Consider the following 26334-nt stretch of genomic DNA (forward strand, 5'->3'; position numbering starts at 1 on the left):
ATGTATCTTCGATTTATCACATAGATATCTTCCAAACTGGTAAATGTAGTATTGTGTGAGGGTACATTTACTTATTCCATATTTTAAGGGAGTTAGGTAACCAACAGACTTCGAAACACTTTTGATTATTATAACTAAAATTTTAAAAAAAGTTATTATTTTAAGGTCGTGAATAATTGTTATATTTTGTTGTGTTTTATGTCTAACTAGCTTTTACCCGCGACTCCGTCCGCGCGGAATAAAAAAATAGTAAATGGGGTAAAAATTATCCTATGTCCGTTTCCTGGTTCTAAGCTACCTGCCCACCAATTTTCAGTCAAATCGATTCAGCCGTTCTTGAGTTATAAATAGTGTAACTAACACGACTTTCTTTTATATATATAGATTTTCGGATATTGTGAATTTGCTTCAAGTACACAGTTGTCTAATTTTCGTTTACCCAGGGTAACTGTAGCGTTGGTAAACGTTGATAAGTCTTGTAGATTTCAGTCAGAAAAAAATTGGTGGTATGGTGAGAAACGACATGGTAGAGAATTTATACCCTTTGAGAAGAAATAGATCACCATGTACCAGCCCTTAAACTATGTATTTTATGTTTTCATTGATAATTTTGTGAAAACCATGAGACATTGTGATGTGAAATTATTAAATATCGATGTTATGAGAAACTGATGAATGAAATTAAATAATGTTGGAATGTTATAAGAAAACTATATACTATACTCAATATTTTGCTATTTATTGAGTTTACTGTAAAAGACGACCATTTTATCCACAATGTTTAAATATCATTGTGGTTCTTGTAGACTTTTTTTTTAAGTTATGATGTTTCTTTATTTAGGACTATCTTATTTCCTAGTTACGGGAAATTAGTAGGTTTATTATCACGTGAATGTTTATTGTTTTCTATTTAATGTTGCACTAAGTCTATGGCTAGAGTAACAGCACTTTATGAAGTCTGTTGGTTAGCGAATATTTTAGCTATATTCTTTGTCTTTGGTATTGTATTGAAAGTATAGTCTGTGCCACATGTATAAATTATATTTGATATAAATTTCCGTAGATAGACATATTGTTATTTGTTTTAGTATTAGAATTTATAATTTTCTGAATAGAGATATGTACAGAAAACTTAATTTATATTTATAAAGTAAGTATTTCACATTATTATAGAGCTTCCTGTTTAACGAACCTTGTCTTATCGTCTACCATTTATGAACCTTGTGTTGACCTTGAACTTCCACTGTCGTCACACCTATATTGGCACAATATTGCGATACCTTAAGTTATCTTAAGAAAAACTGAGATAGCAATTGTTTTCTGATTGTAGTGTAACGACATTTGGTATTCACGGTTACTAATATTCCATTTTTTGTAGTGTTTCGACTTTAAGTATAAAATACTATAGTATAAATTTGTCTTTTCGCGTCATTTTCTATGAATCACAGTACAAAGTGAAATCATGAAGTATTTTCATATTGTAGAGAAAATATTATTAATGCTTATGGCATTCGAATTTCAATTTGAATAACCTTATTTTCATTCGTACACAGGTTCGTATTGTTTTAGCAGGCCATTTATAATAAATTTTATTGAAACAAAAAAAATGAATTAAAAACCAAATATAACTAAAGTACCTAGTTATAATTACTACCAATGTAAATAGTTATTTATGTTTTTAATGTTTCATTCATATCAATCTAGAGGAAATTGATTTGATTAGAAAATTGTAAGATTTTTAAAAATCGAAATCACAGAAACGTTTGATTTAAGAGTCGATGTACGGATTAAAATAAACACCTTTTACTTATGACATTCAATTGTTTTTTTTTTTTACTACCAAAGATTATTTAAAAATAGCGACAGCAAATGCTACATTTAGGGAACAACAGGATAAGGTAAACACCCCAAAGCTAGTGAACTGACATAGATGTGTATGGAGGATGAAAGAATTTTTTTTTGTAATCAGAATGGAGTGAAGTAAGATCCTATAATGCATATATTCACCTTTATCCTACCTTACCAGTATTAAAAAGATACAAATTTCTTTGGTCGTAATATAATCGTCACATTGTGTTAAGGTATTGGCTGCTTACTTGCATCAGGATTCCTTTCATTTGATAAACCCAAGAAAGATTATTATACTCACGTATTGAGATATACCATTAAAAAATATATGAAGTACTCTCATAATGCCAATAGAAGAAAAGCGTATTTCAATACTCAACAAAAAATTTATCAAAAATATATAATTTAAGAATTTCGTTACAAGCACAATGTTCGTAGACAACAGGATTCTTGCCTCAGCCCGTGGGGATTGCGCACAAAACTACCGTACCGGAAAGTGGGGAGATTAAACTGTTTTTTTATTTTATTAAAACTATGTTGTATTGACACTAAAAATAGATAAATGAATTCATAGCCTTAAAGGAATTTAATATTGAAGACTTATAAAATAAAGTTACATTAAAAAAAGAAAAATATACTGGGAATTAGTTTTTAATACACAAAAAGTCCACAGTTACATTTTATATTTATTCATAAGCAATAAAAATTAATTTCCATATGTGTCACAAAATTGAACCAATTTAACATTTAGGAAACCCATTGATATATTACATATACAAATTATACATACATACATAGATACATACACATGTTATTTTATAAACAAAACAAGTATTAGTGGAAGCGACATTAAATTGCTAAAACAAATACTTTTAATGACATCGTTTCATCGACCGAAATACTTTACTGAATATTGAAATCAACTGAAACATACGCGTTTTATCACGTAAAGGCACTTTTTAATATAGGCAATAACAACAACAAAATGCCAAAAACATCAGATCAAAAATAATAAGTAAGTATTGACCAACACAACAAACTAATGTGACAATTTAATGTTTGGATAAAAAAAATACCTGGCATTTCATTTGACACGTCGGGAATAACAATACTCCTCCGCCCGAAGTGCAAAGTCAAACACGTACTTAGATGTTAGAAACCAGGGACGTGCAACTGTTACAAGTGCCGGCTGCTGTACTTAGATTAAATAATGCCAGTATTATTGTTTCCTTTGTCAATCGTCAATGAAGTATTCGGTCAACTGGAGATTTCCATCAGTGTTGTAGTGATTTGAAGATTAGAAACATTGTCATTCAACACAACCGAATTCCTCGCAATCTAACAAGGAGAAACCATAAAAAGTACAATACTTATTACAACATTAGTTACTTTCGTATTTTACTTCAATAAGTCTTTCTATAATATTCATCCATTGTCCTACATTACGTGTCAATTGTCATTGAAGTATGAAATACAATCGCAATTAATGTGGTTAATCTTCATTTAATTTTTCACTCATATTTGTTTATTTATTTTATTAATTATATTTTCTTAGTATAACAATATCTATAAATTGATTGTATAAGTTCGTAATTATTAAATTCGAATATTTTAACATATGTATATTAATAAACATGTTTTAATTCAATAAATCACAAAAACAATTTAAAACAATACATAATATTCGAAATGTAAATGCAATATTTGTGGCCTCAATAATAAATAATTACAATATCTAACTGTTATTATATACCTTCAAGTCACTGTAAATTATTAAAACTAACGGCGCCATATTTGAAAACATGAAAAATCTGGGAAATTGGATTTTTTGTCAATGATATGTTCGCTTAAAATGATCTTTATTTATGTTTAATTAACATCAGGTTGTGGGAATCTGTAGGTATTATAATTAACATAGTATTATATACGTTTCGATCTTTAAAAGCTTACTGCATTTTGAAGTTTGAACAATAAGTACTCTCGTCATATAATTTATCATCGACCTATTACCGTTTCTTTTTGGGGCTTTATTTAATTAGTTATATAATCTATTTGTTTTTTGTTTATTATTTTAGCTATTAAATAAATGATGTGAATTGTATACTTAATAAATAATGCAATTTTAATATATTAATAACGTAATAATTAAGCATATATTACTGTTATAAAATATCTCTAATGTGTAATTTTCAAGAACAAATTAAGTACTCTGTTTTAAAATTATAATTTGTAATTTGATTACTTTATATATAAATTATTTATTTGGTTAGTTTTTTTAAACTGGTAACTATTTAAATCTTTGAAAATATTTAACAGTGCATTAAACCCATCGCTTAAAAATAAACTTTAATCTTATTAAGATATAATTGTGCTTAAATCTAAAAAAAAAATTAGAAAATTAATAATAACATCCAATTCACAGATCAATTCACGTTTTCAAACATCGGCATTAATTAATTTCCTACAACAACTAAACATAAATTGTATAAATATCTTTCGGAGAAGTTTCAAACATAATCTAGGATATATGTTATATCATTCGCCTAACCTATGATAGAATTTCGAATTTGATCACGAAGAGAAATTATTATCAAAACTACCTAGTGTACTTTTCCATAAGGTAAGTGCATTTTGAACTATAGGTTAGTGAGTCGCGACGACCATGTGAAATGAAACGCACCTTGATTATAGCTAACTACACTGACGATATATTTATTTATGTTTAATGTTAACAAGCACAGGTATAAAGGATACCTAATTTGGCACAGGATACCGTAGAGTACGTACTTTAATGTACGAGTGAACAAACAGACGAACTAAAAATATATAGAGAATACTTACAGTTTGAAATCTAACATTGATAATTTCTATACATATTTTAAGTTAGAACAATGATAACTTTCTGCGACTTTTCTTCCATATAATATATATTTGTATGATTTTAAGTACGTTATAAGAAGAAGAAAAACAAACAAAACCATTAAAAGAACGGTGGAAAACTATTTGATTAAATAAACAGAATATTTTGGATTTCAATTACCAACTACTTCAGAAGTAACTAATGTAACGCAACGATTGTTGCCAATTTGGGTTTTCTATTGATATTGTCATTATTTGTAATTATAAGTTCCGACTTACATAAGAAGATTCATTGTAGATCTAATATAAATAAAACTTAGCGTCTATGACAATTACTTTAATATGCGATTGATTATCTTAGAGCAGAGATGAAACTACGTCGCGTGTCATGCAATGTGTGTATTTAATTTATATAGCCTCCACTTATCAACTGTCAATATTACTTTCCACTCCGATTGACCATATCTTTATAGTAAATTTCCGAGACTATATTTGTAAATCTCTGTCCTTTAAAATAATGTCTGTCAAACAAGATTTTCATGCAGTCTTTTTTAACTTTGGTTAAATGTAATATATCAAAGTGGATATAAAAATAAACTTTGAGCTTTGTTTTACGGGATTGAAAATGTTTAATAAAGATACATACAAGTAAATTATTGCAAATGCTCAGGATATTTAATTTGGAGATAATGAAGAATGTTGTTAAGTACCTAGATCATTATGTATCAATAAGTATATAGACTATACTAAATAAACATTCGTTCGAAGCGAGAAAATAAATTAAATTTTTAAGTTCTGTTGGTATATTATCCGTTTTTGCTATAAAACAAAACACCATTCATCATGTTATTGAAAAATTTATGTTACAGTAAAAACGCCAAGCCTTCTTTGGTATGATAGTAGCGTGTATAACAAACAATTCCTATTGACATTCAAAACCATCAGTCGTTTTTCCGAACAAAAAGATATCGCCCCACGTTTCAAAACTTATTAAATAGTATTATTTAAAGTCAACGATATTTAACTTTAGGAATAGATACCGATTTATAGCCCAGACTTTAGGTTTACACTGAAAGTAGGATTCAATAATACTTTAAACAAGCAAATAAACTGGAAAGAGTAACAATTTGTAATTTTGAAACTTACTATACGATATCTAAAATTTAATCACGAAAATTTAGGACAGTGACGGTGGGACTGGGTGGGGAGAAAATATCGGAAAGCGTTGTCTTCAGAGTTGCCACCTAGTTTTGTGCGAATGAAATACACTGTCAAATCGGCATCTAAAATCAGATCAGAAAATTTAATCATGCGAAATTAAGTGTACTTTATTGTTCTCGAGAAGAGTGATATGAAATATTATCTGATGATAAATATTTTCTAATGACGTACTGGTGGCAACCCTAGGTATGTGAGGGCGAGGGTGGGCGTTTAGTAATGGGTTTTGGCGGGTAGTAGTGGCGGCTAGTGGCGGCTAGTGGCGGTGATCGGGCGCCAACGACTTGCGGCTGGCGGAGAGGTGGTGCGCACGTGGCGCGGGGCGCTGCGAGCGCGGCAGCGTGGTGGGCGCGACGGCCGCGGCCGCGGGGCTCGCCTCGCCCGCCACCTCGCGCGGTTTCCACACGGGCGACCCTACAACACACCAAACACCAAACTCTTTCACAAACAACTTTGACGTCAGCTCTAGTTCGAAATTTGAATTTTGCAAATGATCGCACCGATCGCCAGGATAACGCGATAAGAGTTGAATGTTTGATGAATGTTGTCGTAGGTTCGGCGCCCCGTTTGAAAACGTGCAAGCGTACGACCGATTTAGAGTTTGACGCGCGGACACGATAGAATACCGGGTGGCGGTGGCGTTGCTTAGATTTTGTTACCGGCGGTCAACATTGTCATCGAACATTCAAATGAAATGGTAAGTAGTATCGACGGAACAGTTTGTAATGATGTGGAGCATTTTTTTTATAAGTTTTTTCTTAAATATCAACTACTAGTACATTATAATTTTAAATCTAAAGTGCACCGACTGTCTCGTTTTCTCTTCGGGCTTCGGCCGACCTCAGTGCATTGTCTATGTATGATAAATTATTTAGTATATTCGACAGAAATATTGTGCACAGCTAAGAAAGCACTATGTGTATAGAGATTTTGTCTTTTTTCTACTTTTAATTTTATTAGGTTATGAAGAAAAGAGTACATATTGTGTATATTTAGGTGTGCTAGTCTATTTTTATTAATTAATATTACATTTATGATTTGCTACAATTGAGTAATATCTTCCTTTTAGCAGTTAGGCGCCTTTTTGGAAACTAGCTACTACTATGTATTATTATGTTTTGATTATAACATGCATATATATGTATATATATAGACAATAATAAATATTGTTTATTATAATTTCCATAAGTTATACATTTGATGTGTAATAATTATAAATTAAATGTAATAAAATAGTGTCGAAATAAAAATACAATCTGTTAATATGAATCAAGAATAAAACAATGTCGGTCTATTTTAAAGTGTTTTAACTTAGTCTTAGATTAAGCAGGTACCGAAGAAAAGGGTAAAATAAATAAAAAAATATAGCTTTAATTAATATACGAGTAGACATTTCGAAATGGAAGACTTAATTAATGGTACAAATCCATGGCGACCTATGTAACAATGTTAAACCTAATACAGTCAATGTTGAAATAACAAGAGAGACAAATTGGACAAAAAATAATTAAGGATTAAGTATCAGTACGATTCCACAGCCATTATACTCGTAATGTAACACTTGGAGTTTCTATAATTATAATTGCGATAAAATTTAATTAATACTAATTTTATTATTTGTATCTACCTACGATTTAGGATTCTAATCTACATATATTATGAAGAAATTTTCATCAAAGATATTTTATTGTTTATTTACGAGTCGGTATATAACTTTTTCAAATAGTTTACGTATACGACATTTGAACGTTCCGTTGCTTGTCCGGCCCCATTTCAGCCAACACTATCTTTGTAGTTGGTCTTAAGGTCTCTTAATGTTTGTGTAGTTGATTGGAAATTTAGTTTGAGTCAATTTAGTTTGTCAGTCTTAGACCATTATTACTTATTAAAATAATAAAAAAACTAATGTAAAATAAAATTGAAAATTTGTGCACGATATCGAGGGTCTGACTGTTGTCTCGTCTCATTTTTGTATCAAAGCATAAAATTGAAGAAACCATTCGTTATCGTAATTAGCTAAAGTTGAAAAGTTAAGTGTCAGTTCCGTTTATCAATAATTTTACGTTTTAATAAAACAAAAATAATTTATTATAAAGAGTAAAGAATAGAAGAAAAAAATCAATTAAGGCATATTAATTAAACGTGTATTTGATCGAATTCGCTTCTATCCGGAGTATGCTTGAAGGAAGGGCAAGTCCCGCGCTCGTGGCCCGTGCCGTCTAGAGTTTCGACGCTGCTGCGGTCGGATGTTACGAGAATAGATTGAGACGTCAGGGATTTTCTACGGGATTTTGGGACCTTGCCCTTCCCCTTATGCTAGGAACTTTTGCTCTGCCTTTTTCCCGAGAGGTAGCACTGTACGCAAGTAGGGTGTTCGATGGTTTTAGCAATCGATTCCGTCGATTTAGATACAACGATGCCCATTTTCATAGCTTTGTCTTCTGCTTTGGCCAACTGAGAATAATGCGTTACCCTATCCAGTGAATTGGTACCGATTCTGGCTAGCTTATCGCCACTAGATCTCGACGATCGCCGGCTGACGTTGGGCGATTTGCACGGAGATCTGTCAAAACTGGCCTGCGGAGTCCGCATAATGCCCTTCTTGGGACCGGGTTTGGGCGATTTGGCTCTATCTATGCTGTTTTCGCGCGACTTCATGATGCTCCCGCGAGGCGAGCGCGCGCCGTCGAAGCTCTGCTGCGGCGACCGCGACTTGTCCATCGAGTCGCGCGGGGATTTGCTCTGATCGAAACTACCTCTCGGGGATTTTTGAAGAGATTTGGTCTGTTTGAGACTAGATTTGTTTGGGGATTTGCAAATAATAACTTTGGTGACGCGGTCTCTGTCGGGGGACTGATCCATAGACCTGTTCGGAGATCTATCTCTGTTTATGCTACTCCCGCTGCCAGAGCGGATCACTTTAATCTTTTTGTCCGCCGAACATGAAGAACTTTTGCGCTCCGGGGACGACTTCAGCGAATGCGACTCCCGCTTACCTAGTTCTTTGACCATAGTTGGCTGATACTGAGTGGGCTGGTGGGAAGACTGGATAAGGCGCGCTTGGCTGCCGGTGCTGCCAGCGCTTAAAGTCGAAGTCGTGCTGCAATGTAATCGTAACATTATAATTTAAGACCTAGATAGAAACATGAATAATGACATGAAAGTAAAAAGTAATGACATATGTATGAGTAGGAACATGTAAACCTACGTAAATTTAGAAAAGAGAATATTACAAATAACGTATGAAGTGAAAGTGTGGAGAGTCGTCCCAATTGACATCGGTGTAGGTGCAGTGTGTTTGTCATCCGTGATGCTAACCCATACATATGTTGATACCTTAGGGTGAGGTGGTTGGGAGTTCTGCCTAACCCTCGCTTGGCGGGCGGCGGCGGCGGCTCGTCCTCGCCCTCCGACTTGGAGCCCGCCTCCGTGGAGCCCTGCTCCGTTGACCTGTCCGTGTCCGTCGTAGGAGGCGGCGGCGGCAGCGTGCGCTTGCTGCTGCCGTCTGTTGCCATTAACACAAGAATACCGTTAATATTGATGTATTTATTTGTTCATATAAGAATTTGTAATGGCATTCTTCTTACCGGAAGAATCGTTAACAGTCTTGCTTCGGGTCCTGAATGTGGGCTCATCTGAGGAAACATCTTGCGGGGGCTCATCAGCGTCTTGAGAGTTCTCCCGCGACAAGTCCCCGACCTAGAGTAATAATATGTAAATTGTTTACATTCATAGCGTTTATTATTTGGATTACGAAAATTATTAAAATAAATATTAGTTATTGATCATTTCGTACTAACCTCAATATTGCCAGCTGATAAACGTTGTCCAGAAGTTTTAGGTTTCTTTGTTTTTCCAAGAGTCTGCGAACCTTGCATTACATGCACCTGAAACACAAATGTTTAAAGTATGTTAGTTATTGTAATGCCATAACTTCCTCGTAACGTCTGACGATTTACTGAACCTCGTTCTTCTTTAAAAAATTAATTCTGTATTGTGGTAGCTATCACACGGCATCTGTAGTTTCAAAATGATGGTATAACGTTCACCTGGTGCTTGGAGCGATCGCGGTCGCGCTCGATGGTGTGCGGGGCGCGTGGGGGAGTGGGCGCGGGCCGCGAGCTCGGCAGCGACATGTTGCGGACCGACTCGCGGATTATCTGACGGATCGTCTTCAGGAACGCGTTGCGGAAGTCTGCCGTGCTGTTGATTGATGGAACAGAAGTATAATGATCACTTGCCTTACCAATTTTTCTAAGACCCACAGACATAATAGACCATAAAAAGGTACAATGATTAAGAATTTTTAACACATATGTACATTTAATAAACTTTAGTAAGTATAAATAATATAGACTGAAGCAAAGGATTAACCGCAGTTTTATTTTAACTATTGCTGCAAAACGAAGATCGATATTATTTACCTATTAGAGAGTACATAGACTTTCTCTGAGCGGCGCTGCAGCTGGCTGCGGAGATGTATGAGCTCCCAGAGGAAGTGGCTGTCCATGTCCTTTGCAGAAGACGCGCGGACCTGCACCTCAGTTACCGGTATCAACACCTGGTACCTTATTATCTCTACCTCATTAGAATTATTCTTAGACGAAACACCCTGCAATACATAGTTATAAATTTGTTATATATAGATATATATTCCTAATAACTTGTTTAAAATTATATGAAAGTAAAAATTTTACCATCAACTTTTTCTTCTGTCTCAGTCTTTCTTTACAGAGGAAAACAACGGCGGATTTGAATACGAAACACATGGCATGCAGTTCCAAACCTTTCTTAATTTTGCCCAAGAAATCGGATATATTCAACCATTCTACACCGCCATAGTATAACAAATCACCTGTAAATATAAATAAATAAATTAATAAAAGTAAACAAATTGTAATATAAGTATAATGTGTATGTAACATTGTTTACTAACCAGGGCTGAGATCTATAGGTTGTTTGCAAGACTTCTGATGTTGCCTAAACAAATGATCAAATATAGCACCATATTCTTCGTGAATTCGTTGCATTTCGTTAATGTGCTCAGCCACTTTTTCCATTCCTTTCAATGCCTCTGTAATAAGATAGTAAAAGTTATTTGTTTTATCGTTAAAATCGATAATTTGATAAACCCAACTCAATTTCTAAACTACGACATAGTCGAATTCCGATTAGGATAATCGAAACTAATAACTAATTAGTGATAAGTTTCATGATGTTTTATATCATGTTAAACTTACCTACTAAATGGAGATGTTCCTCAGAATTAACGTCAGTCAAATTTCTAAGTTGTTGCAGTAATAATGGATATTTGAGTATCCGCTGAATCGGTTTAATTAAGTAAGACTCTAAAGTCGAGGAGTGTTGTTGCTTGGGGTTGCGCGCCGCTAAGAACTCTTGTAAAGCTTGATTACCCTCATCTGGGAGAGAAAAGGTTAAGTAAATAAGATTCCAAACAAAATCCACTTCTTTTCGATCTTGACAAAAACATTTTAACTGAATATCTTACTAATATTTTGGTACTAATATTATAAATGCGAAAGTTTAGATGAATGGATGATGGATTTGTATAAAGGTATCTCCGGAACGGCTGAACGAATCTTGATGAAATTTGGCACGTATATAGAACATAATCTGAAAAAACACAGGCTTCTTATTATGTTTTTTTTTTAATCCCAGGCGAACGGAGTCGCGGGCGACAGTAAGTACAGTAAATAATTTATATCTGGGTGTTTAAGTTTGATTTATTTTTAAAAAACTTTTTATTGAACTTACTCGGATGCAAAACTTTCTGGGCCTTGCTGTGACTTGCGCAGAACGAGCTGTATAGTTTGAAATGATTAACGTAATATAGGAATGCATTTCCTACGGCAAAGAGGACATTCTGCAAGATGAAATAAAAATGTTATTGGAACCAGTTAAATTTCAGTTTCACAGTTCTTTTCCTAGGTATTAAATAATCTTACCTTAAATTGATTTGAAAATTCGAAATGATGGAAGTTAGGCTCAGCCTCGAGAGCTTCTTCTAAATTTTGTAAGAATTGTCGTTGGAAAGTCACAATTTCCTGAATATTTCCGAAAAGAGCGTTGATTTCGGCGTTCGATAAAAAAGTTTCCTTCTTCAACGGTTCCAAGTAATTTTCCAATAAATTGTTTAGGTGCTGCAAGCAACGGTAAACAAAGTCCCAATTACAATAGAGAATTAATATCCGGGATCGAGTTTAATTTGAAGTAAACATTTCAAGCGGAGTGTCAGTTGTCACGACGCAGGTGCGCAGCTTGAGCGGATCCAGAATACGTTTAAACTTATCGGCTTAATTTAATTTATACGGATTCAATGAATTATCAAATTACTTACTTTGGATTTGTTTTTACCAATTTTGATGGCATTATAATTTACGGGTATTCAATTAAAACTGTTTATGTCTATTGTATTTCGAAAATGTATTTTCAAGGAATTTTTAAACATGCTTATTTTTGCTCGAGTTTTTTCGACACGAATATCTGATAGAAGAAATCGTAGTGCGATAAACTTACATATCAAGATCGATGACATACTAAAGAAAGCGTTTACAAGAAGCGAAACATTTTAATATTATAAATGCGAAAGTTTAAATGGATGGATGGATGGCTGTTTGTCAGAATGTATAATATCTGGAACGGCTCAACGAATCTTGATGAAATTTGGTACAGATGAGAATAGAACATAGTCTGGAAGAACACACAAGCTACTTATTAAGTTTTTATTTTAATTCCGCGCGGACGGATTCCTGGGCAATAGCTTGTTTATATATATGGTGAAAGAGGTTTCTCAAGGTATAATTTAGAAAACGTGCATCATGATTTATCTCTTGATATCTTTATATTACGTTTATGAGCTTTCATTTCTTGTCTACCTTGACATAAGCACGCTCGGTGTCAACCAGCTCGAGCAACACCTTGCGCAGCTTGTCGGCGTCAGAGAGGTGTCGCGAGGGTGTGGCGGCCGCGCTGGCCAAGCTGCCAGTGGGGCTGCCACGTCGCGTGTCTGCAGGCGACCGGCACCAACCAGTCACTTGTTCCGCACTCTGATAGTTACATTATACTCAGTAAGAGGGGACTACACATGTTACGCGGTGGTACATAGATTACAGCTTACCCACACACAACTAACGCCTGTAAACGGTTGTAACCGCCTTAAAAATTCACTTTTTTCCATTACCCAATTCCCAAAAATATCAAGCAATCTTTGTCTTAAAAGCAATCAAGCTTTGACTCTTTGTAACCGTTTTCCCAATAACAGTTATCCGCTTTATTGTTATTTAAGTTTAAGTATTATTTAGATAAGGCTTCTTGGAAATAATTGAGTTATGAATTTTAATTTGAAGTACGATTAAAGTGTGATTAATAATAATAAAATGAAATGAAATATTGTTAATTTAATAATCTTTTAACTTTAATTATATTTGACTCTTTGAACTCTGAGGAACTTCAAAGAAGATTAGTTATGAAATTTGCAATCTAAGCTATTGTTTAGTTAAAAGCAAGGCAAGGCAAAGTTCGACTGGATCAAGTATTGAGATTGTGGTCGCTTCAGCGTTCAGACTCGAGCGACTTTAATACTTTACGTTGTACGATTATACGCGGGCTCTACATTGTTTTGTTAATTGATAACTAATTTACCTGTCATACGACAAACGTTCTACTTAGTTTTATTATGTGTTTGTTTTTTAAATCCTATGATAAAACATAGAAAATTATATTTAAGGTTGTGAAAAGGAATATTAAAAATAAAGTACCTTAAGAAGATTCTCTATTTCGAATGAGTTAGTTCTAGAGCTGACTTTTGGAGGTCCAATACTCGCAGAATCCCCGCCATGTGCATCTGTTTCAGGGCTGTATAGTTCTTTACCTGTAAATAAATACCCGGAATCAGTATGTAGAGAAAAAATTGAGAATAATGTTTTCCCATTCAGCTCAAATATCTTGTAATTGTGCCATAATATATCGTTTAAAATACTTGTGAACGAAACTTACTTATTACCCAAAACGGAAAGAAAATAAATTAATAGTTGCTAGCAATAGAAAGACGCCACAAAACGCTTAAGCTCATCACACTTAGTTTCAACTGCAAAGTAGTTCGAGTGTTCAGAATATTATCTATGCTATCCCATTTTGCAAAAACATCATACAGAACGTAGGATTTTGCGTCTTGTTTCTGTATATTAAAATTGTTACAATTATTTAATTGCAGTAATATTTTGTGTAAAGAAATAAAGCGCTTCTAAATATAAAGAATCAGGTCTAAACGTTTATTAAAAGCTTAAAGTGGGGGCACAGAAAATTACATGTCTGATGTGGAGCAATCTTTATGACACAGAGTGACACAATGTGCTTTTTTGGTCGAGGTGAGTCAACAGCAGCGGCAAATAGCCTACGGAAAGGGTCACGGCCTTCATTTGAGGCCGCGTCGAGTGTATACTTGTTTCTAACTTAGTATGAAATTCTACTTGCCTACATGAGTGTTTTTCATTTATTTTTGTTCAGTTTAGGGACAAAAGCTCGAGCCCTTTCTTTCATTTTACGTTTTATTTGAGTACATACTTTGATTTTTATTTTACTTTCACATTAATTAAAATTGTTTAGGCGCAATTTAATGAACGTTATTTAAATATAACTTAAAATTAATATTTCCTGCGAATTGAAAAAAACATTAAGAATTATTGGATTCTTAGGTAAATGGTCGTTCCTAAAAACAGGAAACATCATAAATGATTTGTTAAATTATTCGGAGAGTTGAACTGAAATAATTCCACTTTCAGCCCACACAGTAAATATGCGCCCAATCGTAAGTTTCCGAAAACCAGTAAATGTACTACTCTATTTCACATTTACACAATAAGAATAATTTTATGCTAAGAAGACTACCATAGAATTGATAAATTAAGTCAATGTTATTATAGTGCACAACAAATTACAGTTCTCGTTGTTATTTAATAAATTTTCATAAACATATGTTCCTGTGTACAGTTTGTAAAATCGAAATATCGCATGAACGTTATGAAAGAAATGATAAATGACGCGTTTATAATCGAACAGGGTAACACAGCGAGAGCTTTTCAATTTAAATAACGAACATCCTGTGAAAAAAGGGCCGTGTAAATAATCTTTACACGGTACGTGCCGTAACTCATTCGGTAACAAATATTATCAGACAGGTCAGATAGGTATTGTTTGCAGCAGCGCGGTGTCGTGTGGCCGCATCAAATTGTGTCCTCAATACGGACAACGTTAAACAAACGAGTATGCATCTCGTGTGCACACCGCTCTCATAATAATTAGCTCTTGTTACTTACACAACCAGTCGAATTCAACAGCGCAGCATAATTCGGCTGGGCGAGTTTAAATAATGACCACCGAGAAAATACCTGGGAACTTGTAAAAAGAAATACGGCGAAAAGGATGAAGAGTTTAAATAAAATTTATTTATGTTTACAGGTTAAATCCTCCCGTCGCCTTTCACTAAAATTTATTGCTCGGTAATTCTTTACTGAGCCGTTATTCATAAGAAGGTAAGTAACAGCGTCTTATGTAGTAATATTTTACGATTAAATGTGAGACATTTTTTATTTCATAGCGAACCTTATAATGTGTATAAAACTGCAGCTTCTTTTAAAAGCAATTCCAGAGTTTATTTTTTACAAATATATGAATTTAAACCTAAACCTAAATATTTCTTTCTCTCCTATCAGCATATTCAAGTTATTTTCTCTATTTCAGATTACATTATTGGAAAAAAGCCACAATATTGTAAGTCTGGATTGGAAACGATGCCAAGTAATACATAGAAAGTGATTGAAGAGTTGCTTGTTAGCGTCGGGGGTGAAATGGAAATGTTAATTCAATCTATATTGCTCAGTAAAGTATAAACAGAATAACTATGCAAAACAATACAATTCCATTTGCTGATTCCGATTAAAATTTAATTGGATAGTAGCGCGGTATGCATCGACATATTTATTGAATGGTCTATATACATAATGATCTATATTAATTGTTTACCTATAATTGTGTCAATCGATGTCACCGCACATACTTGCACAAATTGCACATGTACAGTGTACATAGAGAATAGAGGTATGTTTCTTAGAACTCATAAAAATGCAAGTGTTTAGTGCAATTCATACGAGCTGCACAACACCATCCACGTGCACGTGTGTTATTATTGGTTTCTGGGACCAAAATCCCCAAAATATTTCGTCATCCCTATCATTATCTTTGACATAATGGAGATAACAATATCAATACATACATAGTATAAAACAAAGTCGCTTTCGCTGTATGTCCGTATGTATGCTTAGATCTTTAAAACTACGCAACGGATTTTGACGCGGTTTTTTTTAATAGATAGAGTGATTCTTAAGGAAGGTTTGTATGTATAATAAATGCATAATATAGTAGAGAAACACTGCTAAATTTAAAGTTTTCTAATGTGATGTCGTAAATAAGCACGTTTTTTTGCGCTTATATTGCAAACGCTGGCTGAACCCTACGAGATAGACCAAAATAATGTACTACAGTATTGTTCACCTTAAAAAGTTCAACAAAAAAGTCCGCGATGGTATATGTCTATCTCTTAGGGATAACCCAGCATAACCATTTTTATTCTTTTACGAAGTGATTTTAAACAATACAGCATTAATCCTTATCCATTTAAGTACCTTAAATAAATTGTGCATTTATTCTGTAGTAGGTATATTTTGCATTGCACCCGTGCGAAGCCGGGGCGGGTCGCTAGTAATTAATATAGAGATTTTGGTCTGAGAAACCAACGATTAGTGTATCTATAATATATGTGACTCGTGAAATGTGTACATACGAAGAGATATTGTTACTAAAAGTTCTCTTTGTAACTTGCAGCTCATAAAAGTCTCAGTAACTGGACCTACAAACTTTATGTAGAACTAGATGCTACTTGTAAATTTTTTATCACAAATATGTAAGTGTACCATACAAAGACCGCCGCTCAGATAGACAGGTCTTGTATCTCAAAAGTCAAAGAGTGTAAGTGACGTATGTCCTGGGTGTATTGTGTCAACTTACTCCAAGCGGGTGCGGGCACGATGAGCCCGGATATCATGTCATCGGAGATGACGGGTGGCTCGCTGGGCGGCGGCGGGCACACCAGAGAGTCTATTATGTCGTCCGTTGCGGCACGCATCACACCGCTCAGTTCCGGCGGCTCAGTACGTGACGACCTGTTCATAATTTACATTCAATTTACGTTACCGTAGAATTCCACTGCCACACAATTGTATTAGTACATATTGCCATCTCATTCTCTTTAACAAAACAGTGATTCCCATATGTATTAATACAAGTGTCACTTCATTGAATGAATTGAATTGAATTTTACTGTAAATCAAGCCTTATTTGTTATGATAGATAAGTATAAAATATATAGACTAGGTTCATTGCCTATGGAGAAGCTTTTATGTTATTCAGTAACTAGAATAACTAAACTTTTCCTTAGAATATTATCTACAAATTGTTACCTAAATATTGTGTAAATCAAGTTAGCGAATGGCTACAAATAAGCTTAATGATCCCGAGTGCCTGCGTTTGCCTAGAAAATGATAAGTTCTTCACAGTGAGCTTTGTGAAAACATAAACGTTTGAGTACTGCTATCCTTTCCTTTTTATAGACAACTGACAAAGAATATTATGTCTTAGTACCACGGAATTAAAATAAAAATGGCTTGTTTTCGTACGAAGGATGTTTATTTACTGACAACTTGTTCTCGAGGTTAAGTGAGGTTACATAATTGTGTGTTTGTGCTAATTCAATGAACCATCTTCTAACATAAGAAAACGTTATATGAAATACAGGTAACGACACACGTAATAAGGTAAATTGCTTTATTGATTTGATTTCTAAAGGACAGAATGTTATATTTGTGAGTGGATAACATGTCTATGGGTAATGAAAATGTAGAGATAATATTGATTTTCCTTTTATTAATATTCCATGTATACGAGTAGTAGCGCCCTTTTTATAGTTCATGGTAGGTTTTTCTATATATTTAAAATTCACGTAAATATGGGTGGTTTTCAGTAACACGGTTTAATTAAAAGCTTGCGAGGTACAAGCCTTTTAAATGTATTGACTTTAGTTTAATTACGTTTGCGTAAAATGATATCTCAGTTAGCAGGACGTACATAAAAGAGATAATTAAAAAAAGGATGGGACGTAACTTTTATTTCAAGAAACATTAAAAGGATCAAACGAATTATACCTGTGAACAGTTACCACTGACTTACCACATTGGTTACAAAGGTATCGTGTTGCCAGCGGCTTTAGCGGGCTTGTTTTATCGTGAAAGTAGACAAAACGGTTCAGAACAATGGCATGGTGTCGAGAGTGAATATATCGAGGTGTGTATTTTGTCAGGTAACATTAATTGTCGCGGCGCGTAGACGTCAGGAGGCTCGGTGGCGGCTCCCACAATGTGCGGTGTGACGCGCGGTATGGTGCGCTGCGGTGCGAGGCCGCAGGGCGAGGGAGTATGTAGGTCGCACCGAGCGCTTCAGTAAACTCGTCGCGGCCGCAAAAGGTCAGGTGTATGAGGGCGGGAAATGCCTATGAAGGCCTCCTCGCCGCTGCCGTGCGCCGAGCACCGCGTTGACTTCCGTTCTATTAGGCCCCAGCCGCTCGGTTTCCTGTTCCACCATCACTTTAGCGAAGCAAAAGTTAAGTTGTTTTTTCCTTTACCCATATTCCCAGCTGCCCTGAATTATTTATTTCTAAACGACACTTCTGAACTCGGCTACCGTGAGTGATTAATGACAAAGATAAACTTAGATGACGGTGGAAGATTCGGAAGGTAATAATGCGGAAAGTTGGCAGGAAGTTGCGGAGACTTACCGCATCATCATGACGAGCGAAAGTTCTTCCTGCAGGACGCTCTCCAAGTACATCATATCTAGGTCGGAAACGATCGCTCCGTTGATCACCATTATCTCGTCGCCTTTGATTATTCCTGACAAAGGAGACAATAATTGCAACTCGAACGTTGATTTTTTTGTTTGCAAAATACCAGAGAAGTAGCGTAATTTATTTGAAAATTTTATATTCAAAGGAAATGTAAATGGTGGTCGAGATTCTACGAATATTAAAGTTTATTCAGTCAATACTAATAATCAATTCAGTCAATACGAAATAAATCCAATTCAGTCTTGTTATTGTATCATAAAGGACTTTAAGGAAAATGATTGTCTTACTCTGAATTCAGATAATTTTCTAATCGTTTTTAATAGTGTTAAAATGGCCCACCACTGCCAATATCTACGACAAAATTGTTTTAGAGGATACCAAGTTAACCGTAACATAAATAAATCTTAGTGGCTGGATTATGTAGGACCAATTTTAGGATAATTTTGTGAAGTATTATAATTGGTAATTACCGTTCTGCATGGCAACGCTCTTGTCTTCAACGCGGCTGACGTAGCAACAGAGCTCGTCCTGTCTCTCCGCGTTCTCTATCAGCTCGGCCTCCACGCTGAAGCCCCACATCTGTTCCAGCGTGTTGCGTTGCAGCTCCACTTGGTACAGGATCTTTGCACATACCTCTACCACTTCGTGAGTATGCAACTGTATGTAAAAATAAGGCAATTATTCATTTGTATTTTTTAACCCACATAAAAGGAGTACGTTCGTAATTCGACTGTTTACGTTTGTAAGATATATCGCGTGGTACAATTAAAAATAGAAAGCTCATTTGTCCTGTTTATGTCTGAAAGAATAAGGTAAAGGTCTTAGTAATAGATCGTGAGAAATTTATTATATCATACATATTTTATACGTTTTTAATGGTGTACATACTATAAAGGCAAAAATATGTAAATTTTAATATTCAAGCATTTTATATGTAAACATAAGGTAAGTAGATATGGTTGATGTCATCATAGTGTAATCGAATTCATTGGGTCCGGGTAATTGGTCCCCGGGGTCCGCAATGATTACAGGCGGGTATCATTAAGTGAATTGCCTGCCTGTTGCGGCCACAAACAACTATTTAAATTACCAATTTGAATCATTACTTTTTATTTAGAAGCCGTTGATAGAAATTGAAGAGTTCTATGGACAAATAGATAATTTAATGAAGTACACAAAAAATCACGAAATGAACCTAATAATTGGTGATCTAAACGCCAAAGTTGGGTCAACCGCTGTACCAGGAGTAACAGGATCATATGGTCTCGGAATAAGAAATGACAGAGGAGATATGTTAGTTGAGTTTTGCCAGGATAAAGGACTTACTATAGCAAATACACTTTTTAAGATGCATCCGCGCCGCTTGTACTTGTGAAGCCTGGACGCTCAAAGCCAATACCCAGAAATTTCTGGAAGCTTTTGAAATGTGGTGCTACCGCAGAATGCTACGCATTAGTTGGACGCAGAAGGTTTCCAATTTACGGGTACTCCAGCGCGTCGGTATGTGCCGCGAACTATTGCAGACTATCAAAAAGAGAAAGGTCGCCTACCTAGGACATGTTTTGCGGCACAAGGACTACGACCTTCTCCAACTTATAATGATGGGCAAAATTGCAGGCAAAAGACGCACTGGACGAAGAAAGAAATCGTGGCTGCGTAATATCAAGGAGTGGACGAATATTGCCAGCGTTGAACATTTATTTCGCTTGGCACAAGACCGGCAAAAGTTTACTGAGCTGACGGCCAACCTCCATTAATGGAGAGGCACCTAGAGAGAGAGAGAGACTTTTTATTTTAAATGTATTGTTGTCTCTGGTATTACGTTACGTACATTACGACTGGTCTGCAAAAACACGTTCAGACAAATACAAAATGCGATGTCTATATATTTTTAATGAAGTCATTAGTACATAAAATATATAGGTATAAGTTTATCGAATATATTTAAAATAATTCAACATTGATATTAGAAGTATGTATTAAAAATAAGTCGGAAAGAGGATTTCTACGAATAAATGATTAATTCGTTGGATTTATCTTTCGAATACGCGCTATGAAATACTTGTTTCCGTTTTAAACTAATTTTAAAGTTTTACCTATTGATTTAAAATTCGATCTGGTACTATTTTCAAATTAATTTATTTTATATATCTACTTTCATGATCTGGAAAACTTTAACTCAATATCTAAATGAAATTTATTTTGCAAAGTAAACTAAAAACGTTTTAGTTAGTGTATAACATGTAAAACTTTTACCTTGTTGAACTTTAAATTACATTTTATATTAATGTTTCTCACCGCTATAAAATGTAATACGAAGATTACATTCAATTAACTTTTACGATCAACATTATAAGTACATTTAATATCACTTTAATTAAAAATAAACGATAGAGTAAATTGTTAAACTTTAACCCTTTTACTGTGAAACACTTATATATTGATTGTTATCTCTCTTTTTCAATGAGATTGTTGTAATACTGGTGTTACGATAGTGGAGACTTATTATTAGAAAGTGTTGCCACAAACTATTATAGAGGGTTGTAGGTGAAAAGCGAAAAAATGTATTGCAGCGACTTTGTGAGGTGTATGTAAGGTTTTATCGATTTGTTATCTTTTGTTTCATAAAACTTCTTCACATAGTTGGCGAACGTAGATGTTACAACTAAAAAGCCACCTAGTCATTAAGGGTATGGACATCCGACCGTATCCAGATTGTGGCTTTAGCACAAACCTAGAGCTTATTTGAAATGGTAACAAAAAAGTATTAGGCAATTTCAAAAGAATCTGTAAATATTGTAAACAAAAAACTATCACAATACTAACGTAAGTTTCAATGAGATCACTGCGGTGTGGCACGAAGTAGTTGTGGTCCTCCATGTCCCGTCGCTTCTTGACGCGCACGAAGTGTTCCAATGCATTGAGGGAGCGGCGGGCGCAGGCGGCCACGAGGAACTCCTCCACTGACATCCCTTCCCTCACCCCCACCGTGGCAGTGGTGCCCTCTGGGAGGGACACCCGCACCGCAGCCTCGCTCTCCTCACGTGACATCTGGGGCAAACCACAACCGTGACGGGGTACACGTGACAGAGGCTATATGAATGTACTGCTGTGTAACATTATATGTACGGATGAACTTTGTAAAGTGCCCTATTGTTTAGAAATAAGTTGAGGTAAGTTTATGCAGTGTGTGTAATTGAAGGTATAAGTAAATATTTATAATGTTTCGGAGAAAGTGCTTAAATAGCGTTACAACTTAGACACAACAAGGTAAAAAAAACTATAGTTGTGCCTAAGTGTCGAGTACTTGTTTCTTATTCGACCGTATTTTAAGGATAACTTGCATATAAAGTTTGCTGCAAGTTTCCAGATTAAGTAACTATCTAGTGTAAACTGCCTGTGTTTTCTTTAATAATATAAGATATTAACTTTGCTCACAAACTTACCATGTTTATACGAAGCATTAGTTGGTACTGTTATTGCTACCTTTTGTGTAATTTGTTGCGAAAACGGCTGCGCTCAGGCAAGGCGGCGTTTAATGAAAGATAGTCCAGGAAAATGGAGGACGTAGAAGTATACTAATAGGCTCTTTTCCTACTTGTATTAGGGGCAGGGTACTAACGCAAGAATATTGCAGAATATATCCGTATTTCAGCTTTAAGCCTCAGCACTATGTTTCCGATTTTAATTTTCTCGTACGATCCACGATTTAGGTTAGTACAAGAAAAATACATTTGAAAGTTTTATGGCGTCTGTCCATTCTAAGCAACGATATATTGCTTCTTTAAAAGCTTAGTACGGAAGTAGAAAAAAATGTTGCTTTGTTTTTCTAGTGTTATCCTTAGATAGAAAAAGCTTTTAGATAGAAACATTGGCTTTTAAGTAATGAAAATGTTATTGGTTTTGTCTTATGGGTTGTGGAGATGTTGTATTGTGTGATGTTGTTCTTTTATTTTAATAAGTTCTATGAAAAACACAAAATTAAGAAACAAAGTAATATGACTTCGTAGGGAACGAACGCCATACAAAATATAACAGTCAATTAGAGGCCCCTATATAATTAAATTGTAGAACTAGAAATCTGTTAAGTTGAATGTCGAATTATTTGAAAAAAAATAATCATAAAAGGTTTCTTAAAAATTCACATCAGCAGGTTTTATTAATTAAATTCTTAGCTTAAAAAATTCAGAGGATCATTTCATCCCGTCATTTGTTACATTAAAAAAAAGCGAGAAAAGAGTCGTGCTGAAAGCGAAAAAACAATTTTTACCGTCTCTTCATACTGGACATTAAGTTCACATCATTTTCGCAAACAACAGAGTACAGCGTACAAAAAATATAAAATGTATTTATGATGCATTTTCATAGAGGTGTACAAAAGAGCATGAGCGTTTTAATTAAAAAGAGTGTAATCGAGTGTACCTGCATGGAGCGTCGACTGGAGCCGGAGTTGGAGCGGGAGAGGTTGGGAGCCCGTCGCTTGGTGGCGCCGCGACCGGCGAGCAAGTTGTTGAGCAACGAAGGCGAGCGAGCGCAGATGAACGCATGGAACGACGACACCGTGAACACGCCCAGCTTGTTCAGCGTGCTCTTTGTGCCTCGTGACACGTGCGTCAGCAGCGACTGGAACAAACAAGGATTTAATCTCTGTTACCTTTCTATTCTACTTCGTTCTATTACGATGATAACTTCTACTACTAAATACAAATGTCTGTGACGGCTTAAAATTTTACCTTTTAAGTTTCAATTACAAACGAATATTCTACTAGTATTACAACACTTTGTACTATATCAGAATTTCGTAAATTGTTAGCGGTGGTCACAAAACCGGAAATGTGTTAGCCTGTTTCTCTTTATATAATTAAAGTAATGAATTGGTAGAACATTTTCGATGATTAAAGGTGACCAAATTATATAATGCAAAAATATAATTATTTAATATTTATTTAATACACTAGATTACTAGATAAGCGTTGAACAACTATACAGTCTGTATATTTATAAAGTTAGTTGGAGTTTAATTTTCAAAGTTCGACTTAAAGGCAGCTTTGAACATGACGAGTGTCTGCATTACAATAGAGATAGTAGCGCTCGGGAAATTTTATATAAGCAATATACTACCCGCGAGAAACATGTTTCTGTGAATTCAAAATGAAAACAACGTTTGATGTATCACATTTAGTTTTTTGAAAACTCAAGAACAGTGATGAAATATATCCTTAGGATTTACGTAATGCGATATTATGTTTCATGATGCGTGAATCGGTCTGAATAAAGATACTTTTAAGGCTTTTTCAGGCCTCTTCAACCCTTAAATATGCATAAAACCAAGTGTGTATTTGTAATAAAGGGTATTATAATAATGTTGCTGCTTCGCTGGTTCCCCTTATGGTTTACTTTTATTCATGATTAAGATCCGTCAGACGTACGAAGCTGGTGAATTGTGGCGCGTCTATTGTAATTTTTCTAGTTAACTATTTATATTGTATGACATGGGTCCAGTATAATAGCTATTCGACCCTCTGCGGCCTCGCGTCGACTGCGAGCTGTCAATTTGGCAATGTAGCTAACAAATATCCCTTTTCTGTCACTACGATGAAATCATTTGGCAGTGAAATATTTTAATGTGTACGAACATGGATTTTCCTTTTGTTATTGTTTCTCGATTCATTATTACTAGACATTATTCTTTCTACCATTACGATCGGTAGCTAAAATGCTTTGCTTGTATTTCCTTTGATGATGTTTATTCGTCGACGTCTTTGTTTTTTACCCTTGGTTTTGGCAAACTGTAGTACGGCATTAGACGTCATTTGGCTCGGTATTTATTTTTATTCAGACCTCGATAATGGCTTTAAGTATATTTTTTCCGTCTGTATAAAAAGCCAATTTACGATTTTTGTTGACTTTATATTCTTAAGTATCATGAGACGCTTATTTTATTACATGACCAAGTCTTCCTAAATAATTACTAAGTTGTAAAAATAAGACGAAGAATATAAGATTTACTAGAAATTAATAAATACCAGTAAAGATTGACTTTGTTAAAAATTACAAGAAAATTAGTAAATTAATATATAACTTAGATAATTTTAGTCCCATCGTAATATATTTACAATCATTGTTTCGGTTTTGAAATGTTTTTTGTTCAAAAATTAATTCTCATTGGTTAATTCAAAGGTTAAGTACATCCGGCGTTCGATTTGGTACGCTCGGCAGATGAGTACTCTTGTTCCCGACGTTCCAAATCAAATGCCAGGTATCGAGGTTGTCAAATATCTTAGCGGCTCGGAATATAGTACGAGTCGCTTCGCAAGATACAAATTTAGGTGTAGCGGGGCGTAAAGGGATGCGGAGGAGGACTCTGCGCAACGAGCAGATTACCTTGAGCTGAAAAAATATTTGAAAAGACATAGACTATATTTATTGTAGTTTACCTTAGGGTTGGGCAACTCGCCGCTCTGCAGGCTGGCCATGTAGCAGCGCAGGCGGAACTGCTCGCAGTGCAAGCGCTCCAGGTTCTCCTCCCACTGCAACATCTGTACCGCCAGCTGCGCGCGCGTCTCCGGGTCTGACACCACTGATTGCTGCAGGTCTGCCATTTGCTTCAGTTTGTGATCCTACCATACACAACACTTTTTATTTCAAGTTCAAAAATAAATTTATATTTGAAAATACATTTTCTGCTAGTTTAAATACAAGGCAACCGTTACCTATAATAAAAATAAAGGAATTAAGTAATATTTATTCACTAGGCAGTCAATATCGAATTAAATAATCTATTGGTTTTAAAGACTATTATATATGTAGAAAATCTAAACTTATTCCTTTGTATTGAATGCTCTATGTAAGGTACAAAACATTTGTTAAAAAACCGTTCCCAACAAACTTTTCGTAAAAAAACAAAAACCGTTTCACGTGAAATTCCATAGTTGTACATTTTACTGGACATATCTATCGTATGATTGTCACAAAAACGATCCTCTCGTACCTTTTAATAACTAGTGCGACATACAGAAATAAAATGTATACATTTTTGTTTGTAAAATCCTTTTGTGTTCATTGTGACGAAATGAGTTAAATTTGTCAAGGTAAAGCAACAAAGGCTTAAAAATTCGATTATGTATTACATTTTACACGGCAGCCGGAGATCCCGAAGTTGGCACAGAGCAAGCTGCGTTATGAATATTAATGAACTGACAACGCCTGCCCCTGATCGCAACACAAGATACACCTTACAGTATCTTTATTAAAACCATGAATTTAAAGCTGGCGTGCTCGATTTAAAACGCAAAAATGTCATTAAAGCCCGCTGCACAACTTTAGTATTAAGTATACAATCGGATTGCACAGTTAAATTATACGTGTGTAGGTAAACTTTGAACTGTCAGTTAAACCGTTCTCAGTTTTGCTTACATACCTTCAGTTTTAACTTT

The 26334-nt window shown here is 34.9% G+C and overlaps 1 protein-coding gene across 4 annotated transcripts in view; it reads right to left on the reverse strand.

Moving 5' to 3' along the window:
• Window positions 1-5476: 5476 nt before the first annotated feature.
• Window positions 5477-26334, reverse strand: part of LOC106714985 (protein still life, isoforms C/SIF type 2) — a 77716-nt gene continuing 56858 nt past the window's right edge. For 2 of the 4 annotated variants that reach the window (XM_045678464.1, XM_014508157.2), the window contains 20 exons: window positions 25336-25518; window positions 23321-23521; window positions 21725-21949; window positions 19369-19555; window positions 18830-18944; window positions 17008-17162; window positions 13704-13816; window positions 12822-12992; window positions 11892-12086; window positions 11701-11809; window positions 11166-11345; window positions 10862-10999; window positions 10623-10780; window positions 10350-10537; window positions 9975-10128; window positions 9726-9812; window positions 9513-9624; window positions 9262-9430; window positions 8922-9025; window positions 5477-6339 (listed from right to left, as the gene is read on the reverse strand). In XM_045678464.1, coding sequence (XP_045534420.1) covers window positions 6182-6339; window positions 8922-9025; window positions 9262-9430; window positions 9513-9624; window positions 9726-9812; window positions 9975-10128; window positions 10350-10537; window positions 10623-10780; window positions 10862-10999; window positions 11166-11345; window positions 11701-11809; window positions 11892-12086; window positions 12822-12992; window positions 13704-13816; window positions 17008-17162; window positions 18830-18944; window positions 19369-19555; window positions 21725-21949; window positions 23321-23521; window positions 25336-25518 — 3102 coding nt within the window. In that variant the 3' untranslated portion in view covers window positions 5477-6181. Of the gene's footprint in view, window positions 6340-8073; window positions 9026-9261; window positions 9431-9512; window positions 9625-9725; window positions 9813-9974; window positions 10129-10349; window positions 10538-10622; window positions 10781-10861; window positions 11000-11165; window positions 11346-11700; window positions 11810-11891; window positions 12087-12821; window positions 12993-13703; window positions 13817-17007; window positions 17163-18829; window positions 18945-19368; window positions 19556-21724; window positions 21950-23320; window positions 23522-25335; window positions 25519-26334 lie in introns of those variants that run through there. The other 2 variants (XM_014508153.2, XM_045678463.1) reach the window with 2 other exon arrangements.

This window comes from Papilio machaon, chromosome 6 (genome assembly GCF_912999745.1).
Source record: "Papilio machaon chromosome 6, ilPapMach1.1, whole genome shotgun sequence".
Lineage (NCBI taxonomy): Eukaryota > Metazoa > Arthropoda > Insecta > Lepidoptera > Papilionidae > Papilio > Papilio machaon.